We start from the raw sequence: 22547 nt of genomic DNA on the forward strand, positions 1-22547 counted from the left end.
AAGTTTGTCCATAAAATCAAAGCCAACGACCTTCTACAGAATGGAAGGACCCTCGTGGTGCCCTAGAGGAAAATGAGAGGGGGTCCTGCCTCTGATGCTGTCGGCAGGTTCAGGAAGACCACTCCTCAGCCTCCTTCCCTTCTGCACCAGGCAGAAAGCCATAGCATCTACCTCCTCTCCAGGCAGAACTCCAGGCCATGCAGTTGCAAGATCAGGAAAGGATGTCAGCATCCATCTGGCCCAGCCCTCATGTTTGTTGGGGGATGCTGAGATTCACGAGGGGCTTAGCCAGCACCATTCAGCTGTCGCTTGTAGGGGCCCTTCACACCAGTCTAAGGACCTCTTTGGTGGGCAATGTCCCACCCTCATGGAGCCATTGCCAACGCCCTTCTTCGAGGGCCGATGGTCACTTCTGCCCTTTCCCATAGAAACGTGGTCTTTCTCACGCTGGAGAATGACCTCCATGGTCGTCCGCAAGCTCCTGGTGGCTGTGTTGCAAGACCACACCTTTACATCCACCATAGTTTTAACAATACCCATATCGGAAGGAACAGAGCAACAGTTTAGCATGTACAAGTGAGACAGCTCGCCAGGCAGCAGGGAAGGGCTGGGGGACCCCCCCCGGCTGGTCTGGGGGTTCATAGAGGTGGGTTTAGCATGTGCCCCAGAAACCCTCTGGGTGGACGTGGCCTGTGCAGGGTCTGTCTGGACACTGCCACTGCTGTTGTGACAGCTGCACTTCACCTCTGACAGGGTGGAGTTTTCGAGTGAGGACAGGGTCCTCCACAAGCCCCTGACGCCACAGGCTGTGTGAGTGGGAGGCAGGGCCTGAGGTCTGTCTCGGAGCAGAGCTTGCAGCTGGGCTTTGCTTCCATTGTCACGTTGAGACCAGCAATAAAGAGATTGTGGATTTACCAAACCTTAAAACTCACCTGTTTCTCAGCACAAATGACCCAGATAGCCCATCCAAAAGGAACGGCCCCCTGTGTCCATGCGGCCCTGGTCCTGCAGGGCAGGTGGATGTGGTCTGACCTCTGACCTGGGGTCAAAGAACTCAGCTCTGTTTACCAAGTTACCAAAATAACTTTCCCGATAGCATCTAGCCTCTCATGCAGGAGGCTGGGTTTGTGTGAATAATTAATAGGTCACTGCAATGTGAAACACTGAGAGAAAAGCCCTGGTCAGTTCCTAAACAGTGTTTTAGGTTTGCAGTTTGTGATCTTGTCAGTTAGGACGTGACCAGCATAATCCCTGTCTTGACCACGGAGGAACCGACTCAGCACAGAGTCGGAGTGGGTGTGAGGGGCGGGTGGCCTGAGGGTCAGGTGAGTGCTGACAGAGGGTCCTGGCAGGAGTGGGCATCAGGGTCAGGATGGTGGGGACCTGCTGGTGCCTGGTGGTCCTGCTGGGACTCTCCCTTGGTTGCTCGGCTCTTAGGTGAAGTTTGCCCACATAGATCTGTAATGAATATTTTTTTCTATCATACAAGAAATCTTACAGCTGAAGGAATAGACTATGCTGGGGGAAAACTCATTTTTCCTCAGATTGTTAAAACTGGCATTCACGTGGGGCTGTTCCAGTTACTTTTCATTTAGACAGTGTTAGACGTTGTGTGACACAGGTTCCCAAGGGCCACGTGGATTCGGTAGACAGATGACGGCCTCTTGCCTTACCTGTGGCCACTCATCCCCTTTTCCTGTCATGATCTGTCCTGAGGAGGGGTCTTCTCTGGAGTGCTCCACCAGACAGGGCCATTAAACTAAAAAGCCAGGGTTTTCACAAAACCAGCCAAACAGTTATTAGTGGAAGAATTATTATTTGATCAAAACAGCTCAGGCCCAATCAGAAGCCGTTTGTTGGAGCGTCTCTGTATAGCAGCAGCTCTGCCCGGCCCAGGGGACAGCAGGGAGGCGGCACCCCCCGCACGCCAGGCAGGTGACATCAAAACGCAGGTGTGACCCCACACCAGGCACCGTGGTCCTGCTGCTGCCAAACCCTGGCTGACCTGCACGAGGCACGGATTAATTTTTCATGGGTCTGCCTCGGCAACTAGACAGCTGCCCTCTCCTCTGTCAGCAAGATTTCAAGGCAAATGATCGTTTCCTTCCCTGGCCTACTGAGTACACAAAAGCCAAGGTGTTTCCACACTTTTATAGGTGCGTCTCCCCTCCACACAGGCAGCCAGGCAGAGCGTGTCTTGTCACTGCCCGGGAGCTGCTTTTTGTCCCACGGACACAGAACTCACACCAGCGCAGCGCTGGGTGTCTCTGCCGCTCCCTGATATGCGAGGTCAGCTTTGATGATGAATGAGGATTCACCATGCGCTTTCCTCACTAAAGCAAAGCCAAAGAGTTCTCTCTGGCATGGCACGGAGATGCCCCCTCGCACTGGGAGGATCTTCATGGGGTGCTTTTCATCATGTCAGCATAATAATAATAAAGTGGAATGAAGTTGGCCCGTCCAGTCATCGTTTACCACAATAATAATATTTGAGAAAGTAGGTAGAGCTTTGTTGAGTTCTGCTGACACATGGTGAAGGCATGTGGTCTCAGGTGGGCCCCTGGCATCGCGGAGCTTCACCACCCAGTAAGCTGGCAGAGTGCAGTCTGAGGGTCCCCGTGCCCAGCACACGCACCTGGGGCGGGGGGGCGGGGATGCTGAGGCGCAGCGGAGAGGAAGAAACTGTTCACAGCATAAATGGCCCAAAGGCCCCACACCACCAGCCTCCTAATCTCCTCATTCAGAAGCACTGGTTTCTTGTTCCCAGCTGGGAAGATTAAAACCGGCAAGTGGGCTCAGGCACAGGACCTGCTCCAATGGTCCTTAGTGACGCTGCATCTGCAGCTCACCCCCCCCAGGCTTTTTCCAGAAGTAGAGAGATGTGCTTAGACACACTCGCTGGAACATGCTCTGCCCCAGCCTTCAAATAACCCGCCTTTGGTGCACATGGGACTGGGGCTGGGGGGCGTGCGTAGAGAGTTTAACTGGAGACAACGTGAGAAGTGGCTGTCTTAAAGAAAATGACAGAATAGGGAGAACCCCGTCCCCACTGGCTCTCAGCTGTGGGCTCTGGTCCTCCCTCACTGCCTGTACTAGGGCCTCTCCCTCCCCATGGACACTGTGGTCCCCTCAGGCCCTCCCTGCCTGCAGGTTTCCAGTGCCCATGGCATGGTTCCTGTCCCTGTCTACTCTGAGAACCCAGAGGGAGCAATGTGGCCAGGGTCTCCGGGCAGGGAGGGAGGGCCCCAACCCGGGCCCCAACCCTGCAGCCGCCAACCCTTTATCCAAATCCTCCCACTTTTCATCCTTTTGCCTTGCTGTGTCTGACCAAATCCTAGAGCCCCTGGTCTACACATAGCGGCTGTTGTCACACAAGAGAGATGTGCTCTGCTGGCATGAAGCCACATTTTAAAAGTCTGTCCTCTTTCTCTGGAGCGGCTGGACGGGAGGGCTGCTTGCTTTCTGCATCGGTTGCATAACTAAGCCTGCCTGGGCCCTGTCGAGGCCTTGCCCGGGCCACATGTGGGGGCGGGGGAGCCTGAGCACCACGGGCGTGTGCCCAGTCTGGGTCAGGCTTGCCGTCCGTGGGCTGGGCTGGACTTGTCACCAGCTCAGCTCTCCTCCCCTGGGAGAACACTGGGCTCTTGTCTGTGGACAGAAGCGCTTTGCTCCACGGCAGCACAGATGGCCAGCAGGGCCCTGCCGAGGCGGGGTGCACAATTGCCTCTTGACCGACTGCGCAGCGGCCCTCTGTCAGTGGCTCTCACGAGGCCAGGGAGGGGCTGTCTGGATGGCAAGCTGATGTCCCCATCATGGTGTGGATGGTGGAGCGTCTGGGGTGGAATTGTGAGTGCCAGTGCAGGGAGGAGCCTCTCCGAGGTCTCAGGGCTGCTGCCTTCCATGCCGTGGCTGTCCTTTGGGCCACTTGTGGTCAGACACCAAGGGCCAGGCATGGCTTCTGGAAGATTCTCCATCCACCTCATAGACACCCAAGGAGTGGCTGCCAGCCCTGCCCTCGGTACAGTGCATGATAAAACTGATCAACTCTCACCCCACGTGGCCTCCAAGAGGCTGTGCCCTGAGGAGGGAGTTTTCATCTGGAGGTTCGGGAGCATGGGGTGGCCGCAAGCTGCCTCAGGGAGGGGACAGGTGCCAGGAGGCAGGGGAGGGCAGTCTCGGGAGCTGGCTTTGCCTTTCTAGGGTGCCTTGTCCCCTTGCCCCTGTGCATCTGGACCGGGCGTCACCACGGCAGGCTGTGCTGGGAGGTCCAGGCCCGCAAGATCTGTGGGTGGGGTGCTCTAGAGGGGCCTTGGTTCTGGGCAAGGCCATAAAGTCCTCTCTCCCAGCCTTCTTGTCCTGGGGGTGTCATTCTGGAGGCTTCCACAGGGACACAGTGTAGACAGGTGGCTGCGTCCCATGTCACTGGGCAGGCAAGGGTGTGGTGAGTGGGCAGGCAGACACTCTGAGCTGCTCCACCTGCGCAGCGCTAGGTTCTGCCGTGGCTTGGTGCAGACAACGCAGCTTTGCAGCATGATGCTTCTGGAAGAGTACGGTTTCTCCTACTGTGGCGGGCAGTGGATTTCAGGTGCTCCAGGCTCTGAACCATCCGGGGTGCATTTCCCACATTGGCTTAGTGTCCCCAGACGTCCGTGAGGGTGCTGAGATGCGTATGCACCCCATTTCTGCATTGTTTTTCCCTCAGCATCAAGTCGGGGCTTCTCAGCAAGTGTTGATTAGAAAGTCTAAATGTAGTGATTCCGTGTGGAACTTTCTTCAACCAAAAGCGATGTGATTCTTCTCTTCTGTGGGAGCTTCTGTACCCTGTGAAGTGCTCTTGCAGAGTGTTTGTGGGGGTCCCCACGGCCTGCTGCGGGCTCTCTCGAGAAGTCTGGGTGTTCGTCCTGGGGCCTGGTGGCTTCATGGTTCACGCGCGAAGAGCATGGTGAGATGTGAGCGCCTGGGGCACAGACTGGGTGTGTGTGGTCTGGAGCGTTCAGGTGCCACGCAGGTGCCAGGCATGGGGCACGGGGCGGTTCCAGGGCATGGGGCTCTGTGTGCCTTTCTGCGGGAGTCGTGGAAATTCTGCAGGCAGCTGAGTACGCTGCTGCAGAGCTGTCCTGCCGCGTCTCCCCAGCCCGAGCCTGTCCTTCCTTTTCTTTTCCTTCTCTCTTCTCTGCCTCACCGCACCCTCGGGGTTGGCAAGAATCAACCTGTTCGGGGATCTCTGTCATGCTTCACGCGCAGACGCAGACACACAGTGTAAGCTGGTGCCCGCGGTGAAGTCCCTGTGATTTTGTGGGGCATTGTCTACCCGCGAGGAGGGGACTCCACCTGATTCTGTTCCCACCACCCAGCGAGCGCTGATGAGGGGCCTTCGGGCTTGGCCTCTGGGTTCCAGGTTGGAAGGATCTTCCTCCAAAGTCGACGAGGAAGGCGCTAGAAAAGTAGCACACTCAGAAAAGCTACAGGTGTGCGGCTGCCGGTGGGCCTGCAGGTGGAGGCCTCTTCTGGGTCAGATGTGGCCATGGGCACACAGACCGCAGCGCCGCCCAGCCCGCCTCCTGCGCACTGACGCCCTCAGGAGCTGCTACTTTGTGCTCCTGCGCTGGCCTGCCACGCACGTGTGTCAGCAGGCAGGAGGACCGAGGTCGCCACAGCAGCCAGTAGCGGGAGTCCAGGCGTCCAGGGACCTGGGCTTGTTCCCACCCCCTTGGGTTCTGCAAGGCTCACCCCTCCCCACCCCGTGCCCGCGATGTGAAGGCTGGGGCCCAGCCGCTGAGTCCTGGCAGGTGTGACATGACCTAGCCAGGACCCCTGGGAAGAAAGTAGGTTTGGCTGTGAACGCCCAGGCGTCGTGGCATCGCTGGGAATGGCCACACTCATGGGCACCAGGCAGGTAGCGCTCTAAACGTGGCTCACCAGAGTGAAAACTCCAGCCGCTAAGCCTGCGACAGAGCCGTGGACCCTGCCCTGTCCCTCTTTGAAAATTGAAGTGTGGCTTCCTGCTACAGAAACCTTGTGACCACTCCTGTGTGATAAGCTACGTCTGGGTCCCGGAGAACCTGAGGCCAACCAGTGGTGACACGGGTCGGGCCGCGGCAGCCCGGCTCTCCCACAGCCTCCTGGAGCATGCACTGTCAGAGCGGGGACCACGGGCGTCCCCACCTCTCCTGCCTCTGTCCTCCTGCACCTTGGGGGCCTCGATCCCCACCCCACGCCCCAGGAAGGGCAGAAAAGGCATCCGGGTGAGAAAGGAGTGATTGAGCTCGCGAGTCACTTTCATTGAGGACGCTTGACTTTTTCGTCTGCATTTCGTCCACGTTTTTGGACATGCTCCCTCTGTGGAATGAAATAAAATACAGAGATTTTTGAGTAAATTAAGCAATTGATTATTGAAGGCCTTGAATAGTTTCAGATCCATTGTAAAATGTGATGATTATACTAAGGGAACTAAATCCGAGCACCAGGAGTAACGTTATTTATAAAGATAGTTATTTATAGTGAAGCTCATGGAGACTCGTGTGGCACCATCTCTGGGCACTTGTGCCTCTGAAATGTCTAAACAGATACGCTCGTTATGGTCCTCATTTTATTTCTTATTTTCTGCCTTCTCAGAAAGGTAGAAAAATGCTGTATGTGGAAAAACCAGGCACAAGAGAAACGATCTCTTCTCCTGGAGGGAGCAGTGCACGGGGTCTTGGGGCCTTTCCAGTGTCAGGACCGGTCGGTGACAGCATGGTTTTTAAGTCACTGCTGGAGGCACTTGAGAGTCACAACCATAACTCTAGTCTTATATATGCATGTAAACATGGTAGACATCGTGAGTGATTTTATTCATCCGAAGAATTCTCGGAATTAAAGAGAATTCCACCACTTTATGGTGTAGATTCAGTGTTTCTCTTGGGTCTTCACACGCATGCACACACTCTGACACACATATCTGCACATGCACACTTGCACACACTGTCATACACATGAGTACACGCACATGGGCAGACGCACACTCACACAAAGGGTCTCCCCCCACCCCGCTTGGCCACCGGCCCCTGTAAACAGGGAGAACCTGCGTGGTCCAGCCACCGTGTCACCCCTCTGTGCCGGGCGGCTGGGATAGCAGAGTGTGTGTTGAACCATAACAGGGACACAGCTGTGCCTGGTCTGACATCCGGGATGTCGTGTCTTCCAGGCAGAGCAGAGGCACTGGAGGTCAGGGCAGGTTGGCCTTGTAGCGGGGGGCCACCTGTACTGTGTGTCCCACATTCAGGGGCCACCACAAGGAGCTCCCAGGCACCTGGTGAGCACAGACGGGCACATGTGCTTACGCAAATGGAATCTTCACTTTTTGTGGGGAAGAAAATATGGCACAGGCACTAACCAGTACCAGGAGAAAAGCCTGTTTTAATTAACCCAATATGTCCTTGGGCTTTGTTTACAGAATAGACTTCCTGGCCTTAAATTATTTGCTGTAAAACGGGTGAATTTTATGACATGGAAAACGTGATCTCAGTGGAACTGCTGAAGCGCCACGGCTGGTGTTGCTGGGTCAGGTGGCGGGAAGTCCCGGCTTCTCCTCAGTACCCTGGGCACAGTTTTGGGCCAAGTTCCAGTTCCCGTCATGGCCCCAGGTGTCACAGCCACCTTCCTCCATACTCCTGCAGCTCACATCCCTGCGCACAAGTGGCTGGCGGGACAGGACAGATGTGGGTGAGGTTCAGTGTCCCTCAGCCCCATCACCATATCCACAGGGGCCAAGACGGGGGTCCAGGAAGTCAAGCTGCCCCTTCAGCCCTGGTCTGGTGACACGGGAAGAAAAGTTTACTGTTAGTGTGTGACCTCACCAGGCAAGACACACTTGTGCACACACTAGTGCACAGGCATTCTTTTTAGTGAAGTTAGAATTTTTTTTAATTAATTCAAAATATTTTAACATTTACTTGTACGTATTTGTGAGGTACAGTGTGTTGTTTCAACACATGCGTACACTGCACAGTGATTCACTTAGGGGTAGACAGCACAGTTTTGCACCCATTAGTCCATCACTTTCCCCACCGCCCCCACCTCTGGTAACCATGATTCTCCTCTCTACTTCTGTGAGAACCACTTCTTTTTTTTAGATTTTGCGTATGAGTGAGATCACGCAGTATTTGTCTTTCTGTGCCTGACTTCACTTAACATGATGGTTTCCAGTTCCATCCATGTTGCTGCAAATGATAAGATGTCATTTCTTTGTATAGCTGAGTAGTATTCCACTGTGTACATTTACCACAGTGTTTTCTATGCGTTCATCTGTTATGGACATTCAGGCTGATTCCATCTCCTGGCTATTGTGCATAGAGCTGCAGTGAGCACGGTGCAGGTGTCTTTGTCATGTACTGATTTCATTTCCTTTGGGTACATGCCCTGTAGCGGGACAGCTGGGTCACAAGGTAGACCTATTTTTAGTTTTCTGAGGAACCTCCACACTGTTTTCCACAGTGGCTGGACCCATTTACGTTCCCATCAGCAATGCAGGAGGGTCCCTTTTCTCCATGTCCTTGCTTTTGATATTTTCTGACTTGTTGGTAGTAGCCGTTCTAACAGGGATGAGATGACATCTCGTTGTGGTTTTAATTTGCGTTTCCCCTATGGTTAGTGATGTCGAGCATTTTCTCATGTGTCAGTTGACCGTTTGTGTGTCTTCTTTCGATAAATGATTGTCCAGGTCCTTCTGCTGACAAAAGCGGGCGAAGTTGTGGGAGGAAAGGGGAGGTGCTGCGCGAGCTCAGGCCTCAGGTACAGTGTGTGCCCTTTGACCATGAGCTCCGTTTCTGGCACTGCTTTTGTTTTCCATGTGTAGTTCCCACTGCATGGGGTCTGCATGGGGCAGCACGTCAGTCTCTTCATGAGCGCGTGTGCTGCTACTTTGCTGACTTGGCGTGGTGTGGATCCGGCCGCCTCATCCCTCCAGGACCACCTGGACCTGCGTGGTAGTTGCTCACGTTGTTTTGCTAGTGACCCCAGACCTAGGGATAGATCCACACGGGCACCCGAGACTGTCCTCCTTGCTGTCTGGTGGAGAGCGTGGCTGGACACAGGGACTCCTCCCCCCGGAGTCCTCCGCTTCAGGTCCTCATGTACCTGGAACCTCCTCCTCTTCGAGAGGCCCTCAGACCTTCGCTCTGAAGAGTCGCTCTCCTGCTGCTCTTGGTGAGAGTGAGGATTTGCGGACTGAAAACATAATCTGAGACAATGTTGATGCGACACACTCTCTTAAATTAACCAGCAGAGGAAAAATCAGGTGAAAAAATTAGTGGAACGAGTTTGTGAACTGGATTTTTCCCTCCCTGAATACTTCCATGGGAGCATTGTGAAAAATGCAAATTTTATTTCTGGGTCTTAAATGCGTAATTTCCCCTTGAATCGATCACTACATCTCTGCAGTGTGTCTTGGAAGAGGATTCTTGCACGAGAATTTTCTCTGCTTAATTTGTGTGTACACCAATGCAAAATGATTGATTGAAAGGCAAAAAATTCCTATCAATTAACTGGTTCTTTGTTTATTCCATACCTCCTTCTACCATGTGTGCGTGTGTGAGCGCGTGTGCGCATGCACACGTGTGTGTGAGCGTGCGTGTGTGCATGTGCGCTGGTTGAACTCCAGTGCCGAATGCACTTGGCCTCAATCCTTCCATCCACCTGTCATCTAGCCCTGTAAGTGCTGAGGTAAGCAGAGGAGCTAAGAACAAACATTTCCATGTGTAGAAACTCTGTAGCTCTTATACCTTGGACACGGAATAATGCATTTTGTTTAGTTTAGGTTGAAGCAAAGAGAGGTCATTGTTATGACAGGTAATTTTATAAATACTATTTTGACAGATATTATAATGTGCCAGAGGCAGAAAACCCATGCAGTGGAACATGTGAAGTATTTTAAATTACTTTTCTTAAAATGAACTTCATGTTTTAAATAATAGATGTTTACCTCCCAGGTTAAACCTTAAATATTCCCATTTTCACTGAAATGGCATGATTTTTAAAGAATAAAGTTATACTCCAAATTCACTGCATTCCACACACCATCACAGAATGGCTCAGTAGGTGTCCTGGGGGAATTATAAAATGTCATTTTGAAATCGCCTGTCCCCAGCAGGCCTTGTGGACGGGGCTGCCTCCTGCCCACCACGAGACAGTTTTGGTCAAAGACCCATTCACATATTCTTTTGTTCAGTTTCACAAAATTTGCCTCGTAATCAAACCCTCCTTTTCTTTTTACATTTCTCATAAAAAAATATTCGTTAGAGTCCAACATAGAGTAAAGGTTTTTAGTATGTTTATTAAACTGGGAAAAGACTGGACTCATGCTCCCCAGCAGCCTAGTGGATGGGACGGGGGTTCCTAGTTTCCTATCCTAACTGTGTACTGTTCATACAGGGACACTCACACATTCGTGTAGGAAAAAAAGCTTTTTTGTTCAAAGGGAAAGGCATTTTGTCCCTGCGGAAGGTGGCTCGTGGCAGATTTTCTGTGGGAACAGCCTTAGACATTTTGTGCTGATATCTGCCGGTATCTGCACACACACATATCTGCACACACGCACGCCGGCAGGAGGCCGGGAAATGCCGACGCCACCTTCCAGTCCACTCAAGCTGGCCACAGTGGCTCTGACTCCTCTGCAGAAACAGATTCCATGCCAGCATCTCCTTCACATGCCACCTTCTCAGCACAACCTATAGACCACCTGCTCAGTCTGCATGTGTCAGTCACCTGGGCATAGGGAAGATATCTCAATTTTTTTAATATGAAAGAATCAGTGTGAAGATGATTAAGTCCATGGATATGTGTGCATGAGTGTGTGTGTACAAGTGTGTGCATGCATATGTGCATGTGTGAACCAATGGGAATGGGGACTATCTCTCCATCCACCTGCCACACAGACCCACCCTGTGCAGATCTCTTTCTTCGCCCCTGTAAAATCCCGCAGGTGGAGTTCAGAGCCCCCTCAGCCTCCCCGCAGCCTGAGACAAACACGTCTTTCACATATGAACCAGAGAAGCGCAGAACGCTTGTCCAGAGATGTGCTGGTGTCTCTGGGCTGCGGGCTGGGAACTCGCTTCACAGCAGGCAGCACCGCAGTGCGTCTGTGGCTGGGACTCTGATCGGATCGAGTGTCAGTCGAGTGTCTGCCACGGAGACAGGCTGGTGAGATGGAAGGCCTGCAGAGCGAGCAGCCGCCGTGAGCTCTTCTAAGGGCCTGGCCAAGCCGTGTGGCCGCCAGTGCAAGGACTGTCCTCTTCTCCAGGGGCAGGCCAGGTGGTCCCAGCCCCAGTGCTCAGCTTGCAGATCTCTCTGGAACACCAGGCAGCAATCGGTCCTCATGGGGATTCTTTTCTGAGGACCTGAAATTTATAAATGCCTTCATCTCTTAATTGAGTGGAGTCCATCAAGACAGTAAGTGAGTCTTTCATCCACATGGCTTTGCAAATGGTTTACTGCTGGTTTGAACCACAGTTGAAACGGCAGGCGTGTGCCGCCCAGGGTCAGCAGATTCACCCAGGCCGCGTCCTCGCTCTTTAATCCTACTTAGACTTTCTAGATCTTTGTGCTGAAGAATCTCAGTGGGGCTGGGAGGAAGACATGAATGTACGTAGAAGATCTCCCTGTGTGCTTGATGGAATTGGGTGCCAGGGACCCAGAAGCGTCTACTGCAGACAGACCGCAGAGCAACGCCCCCGCCTGTAGCTGCCTCCCCGACACTCTGCACATATGCAGCAGAGAGAGGACCACTCCCTTCCCCAGCCATTCCAGGGGAGGCACAGGCGGGCCCCTCGCCCACATGGGCAGCAATGTGCTTTCACTTTTAACACGGGCTCTCCAGGCCCCTTAGGAAACTCACGCTTTGTTTAAACCTCCCACCCACCTGAGTCCTGGAGACAGGCCTTCCTGGGCTTATTGAGGCAGCAGATTAGTAGTCTCCACTCCAACCAGCTCGGACTCAGTAGGGAGCATGTTTTTTCCTGCCGCTGTGGCCGTGGGGCTGATAACTGAAGGAGGGATGCAGACTGTACCTGTTTGAAGTGACCTCCCAGCCGGTCCTTTTATCTCAGGATGGGGGTGACTCTGGCCACAGGCCAGGGCCAACCGACCAGGAGGGTTAATGAAAGTCAGCGGCCAGCTCGCACCAGACAGAGCCTGTGGCCGCCGATGTCCGCATGCGGAACCTGTGAGGGGCTGGCCCGGCCTTGTAAAAACCAATACTCAATGTACCACATCAAACCCAGCAGCAGCTAATTGCAACGTCTGATTTTCTGTTTCCCATTTCTGAAGTTCATTGTTTACTTTTTTTTTCCAAATTGGCATATTAAAATGAACATTAAAAACCTCTGCAAACACAGGAAGCTGGAATTATGCTTGAAAGTCGGGTGCTAAGAGGCTGAGGAGCCAGGGGTTGTTCTGAGTCCCCTCCTCCCCGCGTCATCTCACTCGCTCTCTTTCTTTCGGGAATCATGCACGTGTTTTCTTGGAGAGAGTTTTGTCTCTTCCGCTTGATCATTTGGGCATAGCCCTCTTCACCAGGGTTTCCCCAAGATCCACTCATGTCTTCGTGGGCAACTTACTTCTGCCTCATGCTTTGCGTTTCTAAAACCAAACTCCCTCCAGACTCAAGTCCCATGCTCTCCGGCCCCCAACCTGGGGCTCCCCAAGTGCTGCATTCTGGACTCACTGTGCCCCACTCCAGGCCTCCCCCCACCCCACCTCATGCTCAGGCCCAGAGCCCTCCAGGACGGAGGCTGCCTTTGATGGACCCCCATGCGGGTGGGATTGGGATCCCGGCAGCCTCACTAGGTTCCTGTTTCTACCAGAATTTGCCTCTTAAGAATAGAATCACGCTCTGGTGGTTGCCAATGGTTGTGTTAAAGATAAAAACAGGTAAATGATCATTCTAAGATAGCTTGACCTGGGGTGGCCGGTTTGCTCATTGGTTAGAGCATGATGTTGCTAACACCAAGGTTCTGATCTCTGTAGCGGCCAGCTGCCAATAAATAAATAAATAATAAAAGACTTGTGCTGAAGGAGGAACTGCAGGTGAGATGCAGAGAAGGCGGGTGGAGGCTCTGCATTTCCTCCTCAGCTCTGGCTGCTTGTCCTGCGGGCAGCGGGTCCAGGACACACGTGTGTACCGTGGGTGTCTCTGAGATGCAGGAGTGGTCCATCGGTGCCCATCCTGGCAGAAGCCTCAGGCTGCTGTGTCTGGCTTGCCAGAGTCATATTTGGGTCCTGTGGGTTTTGTGCCTGTGCGTGGTTCCCCTGCATGGTGTCTGTCCCTGGCCGCCGGACGCATTGCCGACCTAACCATGGTGGTCTGGGTGTCGGCAACGTGACCATGGCCACCAGGACCACATTCAGCCACAGCCTGCTTCTGGAGGAGGAGGGGTGCACAGAGCCAATCAGGAGGGGACACGCCCTCAGCCCCACGTTGTTCTCGTGGGTGCGCTTGTGAACACAGTGCTGACCAATGAGGATCAGACTTTGTTCCCTGTTCAGTTTCCATTTAATTGAATATGGGAAAATGGATTCTGTCCCACTGAGGCTGTGTCTGGATTAATTAGGGGCAGTGAGTCCCTGCACGCACCTAGCCCAGCCCAAGCCTTCTGACTGGGGAGGCCGCACATTGCACATAGGGGTGTACACGTGTGTGCATTACTGGTCTGCATGCATGTGTGAAGGTGTGCGTGTGTGCACACACGTGCTTATTGTGTGTGTGTGTTTGAAAGTAAGCAACAGGGATGAATGTTCAAAGTCTACACCTCGATAATTGCCCCAGGACCTTTAGGATAATGAGGCATTTTCTAAGTAAGATTAAAAAACCAATATTATATTACAGAGAAAAAGAAAGGGGTGGGGGGGTGGGAGGAGACTCAGCACTTAGCACCTGTCCGGTTTTCGTTTTGAATTAGAGTGTCTGCTTATAAAAATTTAATTGATTCCCCCAGTTTATGTGCATGGTGCTTAGTGGGAGTTTTTTGTTCTCTTGCCAGCTGCACGGTTACTTAGAAAGCGAGCCGCTCACACTACAGCTGTTCATCGGGACTGCGGATGACCGCCTGCTGCGGCCTCATGCCTTCTACCAGGTCCACCGAATCACGGGGAAAACTGTCTCCACCACCAGCCACGAAGCCATCCTCTCCAACACCAAAGTCCTGGAAATCCCACTTCTGCCGGAAAACAACATGCGAGCCATGTAAGCCACCAGGTGTGGGGACCCCCGCCTCTGGGAGGGGCCCGCTTTGTTCTCTGCGTTCTGACCACTCGGGCTGGGGTTCCCACCTGGCCCAGAGTGCACATGGTTTAACACCTAAATAAAATTGACAAATATTTATGGCAATGGATCTGTTTCTTTCTAGGGTTTCAGCCACTGTGTTTATTGCCACATAATGTAAATATCTCAACTACACAGCTGTAAATACCTTCCCCAGTGCCTGCATTCAGTTCATACGTGTGACACCGTTTATTTCTGAATACAGCAGTGTGCAAATCAGAGGAGGGGTTAATGCAAACACCGAAAAATTGCATAGGGCAACATACCTGGACAGCACTTTCACATAAAGTGTTACCAACCTTGCTGGTGTGGCCAGTTCTGACTTGGAGAGTTAAATCTGACACTATAATTAGCTTAAAACTGAGTTTGTTAACAAGGTGAAGACAGATCGGGTGATGTCCAGTAGGCCTGCATTTGTTTAATCGTGCACATTGTGCGACTGCTGTGTGCTCTGAGCATTGGCCCTGAACTGTGGACGCAGCAGAGAAAGAGAACAGGTTGTTTCCATGGGGTTTACCTTGTACTAGGGGCCATTCAGGAGAGACAGTTAATGAACACATGTATAAGGATAATAAGCAAAGGACATGCAGATAATTAGCAGAATGATGTGTTAGAGCACTTGGGGGCTGCTCTAGGTCTGACAGCTGATGTGCAGGGGGGGCTGGCCACATGGAGGGGGCATGAACCTCCCTGTGGAGCCCTCAGGCAGCATGTGCAAAGGTCCTGGGGCAGCAGCAAGTTTGGGGCACTTACTGGCTAGTGAGGAGCCAGCATGGCAAGGGTGAGAGTGCAGGAGATGAGGCAGGCAGGGGCCTTATCACATAGGACTTTGTGTGGGATTTTAATAAGTTATTTATAACTTTTAAACCCTCTAACTCAAAAACAAAGGTAAAGCTTTCTTTCCAAATAGGCTTTTCATGAATTTGGGGGAATTTACATGCCTCTGAATTCATTCTAAATCCTTGGGTTTGCTTCAAGAGCTACAATCTGAGTTTCCCAAGGGCAGGCATATGATCAGGTGGGTTGAGAACCTCCGTGTTCCATGGCAGCAGGAGACGTTGCGGCTTCTGGGGCCGTGCGTTCACGCCGCCACAGCACGAGGATAGCCGCAGGCATCCCCACAACACGCCCAGAAGCGGGCCCTGCCACCCAGCGTGGGCTGGAACGCTGGTCCCACGGCAGACCTGTGTGTGGCAGGTCTTCCTCAGCCGGACAGCGCCCTTGACTCCCTTAGCTGACTGAGAAAGGAAAAATGCCGGTTTTTACTGCATCAAGAATTTACAGATGCGGTTTTTACTGCAGTTGAGTTTTGAATGAAATGATTAAGTTAAATGAAGTTATGTGAAACCTGTTCTCGCGTTTCATAAGAAAATGAGGGATTTTAAACTGCGTAATGGAAACACTGACAGCATCTTTAAGTAAGTTTAGCTCTTTAGAAACTCCTACAGGGCACGGGAGATGGGGGCACAGGCCCCTGTGCCCCCCTCGGGCCGGGGCTGCTCTCTCTGTGCTGGTGCTGTCCTCGCAGCCAGGCAGGGGCCTGGGGTGCACAGCGACCGGGGCGGCGTGGCCAGGCCTGCCTGAGCTCGGGGTGGAGGGCGGACGATCGCTCGTGCACACGGTCGCTTCAGTCCCCGCTTCCCAGGCACGTGTGGACGTCAGGACTCTGTCCTGCTCTTGGAAGATGCCTCAAAGTCGTTCACGTTGAATGTGGTATTTTCCCGGGGGCGGTGGGCCGGCTGGGGGGATGAGCCTGCCAGGCCTGGGGAGGACGGAGCGGGCAGGGAAGGCTGGAGCTTCACGTCTGTGCGTCAGCGATTAAAAGAAAAGCTGTGGCCTTTTGTCTTGGGCAGCATCGACTGTGCCGGAATCCTAAAGCTCAGAAACTCTGACATTGAGCTGCGCAAGGGGGAGACGGACATCGGGCGGAAGAACACCAGGGTGAGGCTGGTTTTCCGAGTCCACGTCCCCCAGCCCAACGGCCGGACACTGTCCCTCCAAGTCTCCTCGAACCCCATCGAATGTTGTAAGTGGACGCTCACGCCCTCCAGCTTTAGTGAGACCTCCTGTTCATTTCTTATGTGGGTGGCTTGTGAACCGAACATTCCCATCGGATGTGTCTGTCTTGATGTGACTCTGGGGTACCAGGCCGCTCTCTGTCCTGGCTGCAGAGGGCCCAGGAGCTGCAGGACCTGCCCGAAGCTTCTGAACATTCCTGGCTCGGGCACCTGCAGCAGAAAGTGAAAAGGAAAGAAAGCTCGTCCTGAAACACGGAAATATTTGTATAGGTCACATTTGAGTTAATCCCCTCACACTTCAGGAAGCCAGGGAAAATGGGATGAGTCCATTGGGTTGAACAAGCCTAAATTTTGTGAACCTCCATATAACTATTTGTCTTCTCTGGTGACCCTGGTTTTGGCATCTCTAATTTACAGTGGAGGTGCTAGCAGGGCGTGGTCGGAGCCTTCTTGACAGGGGCCGGGCCGGAATACACCCTCCCTGTGCAGGGATGCCAGGTCTCATGGGCCCAGTGTGGATGTGCAGCTGAGACCTGAGCTCACGCCTGGCCGTGGCATCTGCTCAGGGGGTCTCAGACTCTCTGCTGAGGTGTGGTCTCCCCACATGTCCCTTACCGGCCGGTCAGCCTCACTCATGGCCATGGCACTTGCCGCCCCTCCTCTCACAGTCCTTCTAAGCCAAATCCCAAAACTTGCACCCACCTCTCCTGTGCCAGGCCTTTTGCCCTCCTGAGAGATGGGGACTCCCCACATGACTCCTCCCCAACTCCTCCTCCTCAGTGGGCACCAGCCCCCACCAGAGACCTCAGTTTAGCCCCTGCCCTCCCCTGATGCCTGGCCCCCCCTCTCTGGAGCCGGGGCCTGGGGCCCTTGTTGCTTCCAGCTTCCAGAGACAGCATCCCCCTCAGCACAGAGGTGTCTGGATGGGCTGTTGCTAGTTAGAGCAGAGAAGCCTCTGTCCCCCAAGTGATTTGGCCCCAAGAGTGTCATGGATGTCAGGGACTGGTCAGTTCCAATGATTCAGGGGAGTCGGTGTCAGGCTGTGCTGCCCTGGGGGGCTCTCAAGGGGTCTCTATCTAACACTATACACCGGTTGGCTTTCCAAGGTCAGTCCACTGAGACTGGGAGAACGTGTGGAGATCCACATGCACATGCGTGTGCAAATGTGTGTGTTCACAGGCAGACATCCAGGCCTGTGTTCCCACACTCGGTGGGTACACGCTCCCTTGTGGGCATGTTAGTTGTGTGATTCACCTTTTCATATCTGCACAGTTGCTGTAACTTGGGGTAAGATTGGCTGAGTCTGGTCCAGAATATTTGCTCATTTCTTGAGAGCGGTGTTGTGGCCATCGGGGGAGGTGTGCAGCTGCAGCTCTGGTCACCTGAGGGACATTTGGAGGCACTGGGCTCATGCGTGACCTGCCTGGGCCGTGGCTTGGGCAGCTCAGGGCAGGCAGGACTGGGCTCCTCTCACTGTTCCCTCTCCTTGTGTGATGCAGCCCAGCGGTCGGCCCAGGAGCTACCCCTCGTGGAGAAGCAGAGCACGGACAGCTACCCGGTCATCGGCGGGAAGAAGATGGTCCTGTCTGGTCATAACTTTCTGCAGGACTCCAAGGTCATTTTTGTGGAGAAAGCTCCAGGTATGTTCTCTAAAACAGACCATCTGAGAGTTGCCTGTCTTCGATGCTGGTGGGTGGGGCGCAGACGTGTGCAGGAGGCCTGTGTGATTCCCGCGTCTGGGCCAGCAGTGTGTGTGAGCAACAGTCGTCCTGCTGAGAGCCAGAGGTGGACACTTGTTTCCAGAGGGAGCTAGGCTGTGTCCTTGCAAATGTCACTCTTGATGTTAAAGGGACCATACAGGTGAGGACACCCACAGGAAAGTGCTTGAAAGGCTTTGCTGGGGTCCTCTGCCTAGGATGGACCCCAGGGCTCTGACCAGCTCATCCTCTTTCCTTGGTGCCTCCAGGGAGCCCCTCCAGACTCGCCCTTCCAGAGGCTGTAGTCGGGGTGAGGGGTCACTTCTAGCACGTGGGAGTGAGCTCGCCTGAAGCCACCTCTCCCTCAACAGTGCTTTTCAGTCCTCGTGCTGTGGGTGCCCACTGCATGCACGTCGCGGTAGAGAGCAGCTGTCCCCTGCCATTGGTGACCTTCAAAGCCACTGCAGGGTGTGTGTGTGTGTGTGTGGGTGTATGTGTGTTTGTGTGTGTGTGCGCGTGCGTGTGCGTGTGCATGTGGCTTCTGTGCCACAGGCCGCAGGCCACAGGAGGTACCAGAACTGCTTCCACCTTGTGCTGGCCCAGCCTGGAAATATCTGCTTGGCCTCTGGTGTCCATTGTATTTTGGAGGGGAGGGGCTGGGCTGTCCTATGGAACACTGATTTTAGAGGCCACTGTCCTGCTGAAGATGAGCATAGTCCCCTGAGCTCTGGCTCATGAACCAGATTCGCAGCTCCTGGTCATCCTGGGTGGTGGGGACCTTGCTGGCTGGGGTAGCGGCTGTGTGCTCAGCAGGGGCTGTCGAGCTGCTGCTGAGCTGAGACAAAGACAGTCAGTGCAGGGACTTGCATGGACTGGCAAGGACACAGAGACCCCTCGCCCTAGTGTGAGTCACAGCAGAGGGCGTGTGGACCTTACTCTCTGCAGAGGCTGTTTGAAGTTTGGTTTTTGGATCAGTTCCTGATGCCGGGCCAGGCCCCAGCTTATCAAAAGGCCTGATGCAGTGCCTGTCCCTCCCCAGGAGCAACATGGGATGCAGCTTCCCCAAGGAGGTGGGCCAGGCCAGGGGACACCTGCAGAGGGCTGGCGTGGAGGCCTTGTCTTCATTTTCACTTTCACCAAGTGGAATTCTCTCAAGGCGGCCAGTCCAGTACTCCCTCTAATCACTGGAAACCACCGAGGCATTCAGCCTTCATAATGGGATCTTGATTTCGTACAGTTTGCTGGAAACTTAAGTACTTCAATCAGAATGGGCTTAAACGTCATTCACGTTTAACTTGGCTTGCCTATATAATCATGCGCATAATTGGAAAATATGTTTTAAATTATGGAGAAAACCCAACCAAGTGCAGGGGTGAGGAGGGGACTCGTGGTGTGCCTTCTCTGGAGGAGGTCAATTTTGAGAGAATTTGACCTTCAGAGTTTCAGATGCGCGTCTGTGTGTGCTGGAGGAGGAAGTCGGACCCGGTGCTCTGCTCGTAGCGTGGTGAGGCGCTTGGGACAACTGGCCAGCTCACTGCTCCCTCTGGGCACTTCACAAAGCAGAATCCCAAGCTGCTTTCTTGACTGCTGATGGTTCTCTTTGATGAAGGAGGCCAGAAAGCGCCTTCTACACAAGCCACTCCTGATTGCAGTCAGCGGAGGTGTGCTGGGCACCCGCGGAGTCCACCTCTGGCCAGGACTGTTCAGACAGGTCACTGGCCTGCCAGGTGTGAAGAGCTATGGCCATGCATGTCTGAGCTCTTTCCTTCTAGCCACCCCCTCCCTGGAAGCTCTTTCCCTCTTCTCCGAGGGCCTTTTCTTTACTTTAAAGCTCGCTTGGCATCAATGCCCTGCGGAAGTTTCCCGGCACACAGTGTGGGCTCAGTGCCAGTCTGTCTGTGCTGATCCCCTGCCCCTCGAGCCGGAGGGCTACCTCTGTAGCCCACTGTCTCCAGCACCAGCAACATCTGGCATACAGCAGGCAAGCAATGACTGAATAGATGCCACATGAATATATATTGTGTCTGTGAGCGAGGAAACGTGAATACTGCAGTTGTGTATCTAGACAGTGTTTGTAATTTCATTTTTTATATTTAAATAAGATTATTTGCAAATCCACACACACGTATACATGCACATAGTGTGTTTTAACAGTTAGGGCACTAATATCTACATGATTTTCTTCCTTTACATTTGCTTCTTAGGCAAAAGTCACACTTGCAACACCTCCTAACGCATCGCGACGTGTTGGTATGACTCAACACCCACATCCTCATCTTGATGATGAGTTTTTGTACTTGTTTTTTTTGAGAAACCACTAAACTCAATTTGTTAAAAACACAATGGCTCTCTCACTTTCCAACAAGATAGTCTGGTCTGTTATAAAGTTTTGTTCTTACACTGGTCCTTGCAGATAGAACTGCGGCCGGCTATGAGCCAGGAGAAGATTCTTGTGGAAGTTACTAAACTGGACGATTAAAACTGGTACCACCGGGAAGCACGGCTTGTTCCTCCCGCTCTCCTCCTGTCCCGAGAGGATGGAAGGTCACAGCTGCTGCAAATACTGTTGGGCCAGGTGGCCTGGACCGTGGTCAGGGGTGGGCACAAATGCACGCTTCCCTGGGAGATGCAGGAAGTCCCCACGAGTTTCTGCGGGCCACCCTGGCACATGGTGCCTGGCGACTTGGAGCTTTCAGAAGTTTTGACAGCAGCTCCTGTGCTTTTGCACAAAGACTGGTGGGAGTCGGGCGTGTGGCCTCCCGGGGAAGGGTGTTCGTTTCTCTGCAGTGACTCAGACTCAGGGAATCCCTGGGGCCGGTCATGCCTGCGCTTGTCTGCCTGGTGAGAGCCGACTCCAGTGCGCACTTAACCCTCCTGGATCGCTCGTCAGCAGAGATGCTGGCCGTCCCTCTGGGGTGCTCCAGCAGAGGCAGGAGGAGGGGCAAGTGTCATGGGGGCATCACAGCAGCAGGGTCTGGCTGCACGTGTGCCGGAGCTTCTGGAAGAGAGCTGTGGTTCTGCTCAGGTCGTCACTGAGTCCTGCAAGAGGCCCAAGGGTTGAAAGAAGCCTTTCTTTCCAGGACTCCGGTCAAAGGTTCACAGCTTTCATGTTGGATGACATTTTCCAATGATGAAGGTCCATGTAGAATGTTCTTGCAGGAAGCCGAGTTGGCAGTGCCACACCTCGTGGGGCAGAGGGTCAGCTGCAGGCAGTGAGACACCGACACTGCCCTGCCCCTCTCCTCCTGCTAAAGATTGCTGTGTCTCTCTCCAGACCTGTGAGTTGAAGAACCTGTGAGAGACAGCCGAGGAGTGCTCTCGTGCCCAGTATGAATGAAAACACAGAGGACACCCATGGGGAACACAGACGTGCTTTCTTTTTGGAGATTGTCCCAAGACAAAATATAAGGAGCAGGTTTCTGAGACTTGGATGTGCTGAATGCCAGCTGGTTCTCAGTGCTGAAGTTGAACAGACCTCCTCTTTGTAAGTCACCTGTCGGCTCCGTTGCAATTGTTTTAAAATATGGAAGAAACCTGTTGGGGCTTCTATTGCTGCGTAAAAGCAACACCAGAGCTCAGGGGTCAAAGCAATGGCCACTGCACTTGCTACCGACCTGTTAGACTCAGCAGATGTTCTTTTGCGGGTCATGCCTGTGGTCATCTGTGTAGCCGTTGTGACCTGGCAGGTCGGCTGGGGGCCAGGATCGCCCTCTCCATGCAGCCTCCCAGTGAGGTCTCCTCAGAGCTCCCAGGATGTGGAAGCAAGAGGTGCCAGCCCCTCGCAAGGCTGAGGCCCAGACCCAGATCAGCGTCACTCCACCACAGACCCTGGCCCCAAATCCAACACAGACAGATCGCAGCCCCAAAGCCCAGCACAGCAGACTCTAGCCCCCAAGCCCATCACAGACAAGTCCCAACCACAAAGCCCAGCACAGCTGGACCCCTCCCTCAAAACCCAACATGGAATCCAGCCCTAAAAAACCCAAACGACCAGACCTGCTCCCAAAACCCAGCATGGCCAGACTCTGGCCTACCCCTACCTGTGTGATGCCCCCTCCTCTTTGCCCTCTGGCCATGCGGTTCCAAGGGCAAGAGTGGCTGCGTTGGAGTGGACGAGGGCTGCTGCTGTCAGCAGTTCCCAAATTCCTCGTCGCTGAACAGGACAGGTGTTCGCTGGTCTCCTCCTTGGGAGACTCTGACCCGAGCGCAGAGTCTGTCTTTAAAGTAAGGAGCCCGGAGGCCGCGTGGCTGCCCTTGGGATTACCACGTCTCCCAGAAGAACTGACATATGGCACCTTCAAGGGGCTTCAGGGAGGCCCTGCCAGCAGCCAGTGTGGACCCATCTGAAGACACCAAACTGCATCAGGGAACTGCACGTGTCCAGCCAGCACCAGCATGTGTTGGGGCAGGATCTGGTGTCAGAGCCTTTCTGAGGGATCTGTGTGTGTGCATTGTGACACAGAAGTGTGCATTATCCACCTGGGGACACCACCAGGTGCCATCTGCTCACTGCCTCCACAGTGGGCGCTGAGTGGC

At 53.6% G+C, this 22547-nt stretch overlaps 1 protein-coding gene across 3 annotated transcripts in view; it reads left to right on the top strand.

Moving 5' to 3' along the window:
- NFATC1 (nuclear factor of activated T cells 1) overlaps positions 1 to 22547 on the top strand; it is a 118601-nt gene that overhangs the window by 33677 nt on the left and 62377 nt on the right. For all 3 annotated transcript variants that reach the window (XM_063077554.1, XM_063077555.1, XM_063077556.1), the window contains exons 4-6: positions 14016 to 14218; positions 16150 to 16322; positions 17814 to 17954. In XM_063077554.1, coding sequence (XP_062933624.1) covers positions 14016 to 14218; positions 16150 to 16322; positions 17814 to 17954 — 517 coding nt within the window. The remainder of the gene's footprint in view (positions 1 to 14015; positions 14219 to 16149; positions 16323 to 17813; positions 17955 to 22547) is intronic.

Source organism: Cynocephalus volans, chromosome 13, assembly GCF_027409185.1.
Source record: "Cynocephalus volans isolate mCynVol1 chromosome 13, mCynVol1.pri, whole genome shotgun sequence".
In the NCBI taxonomy this organism is placed as follows: domain Eukaryota; kingdom Metazoa; phylum Chordata; class Mammalia; order Dermoptera; family Cynocephalidae; genus Cynocephalus; species Cynocephalus volans.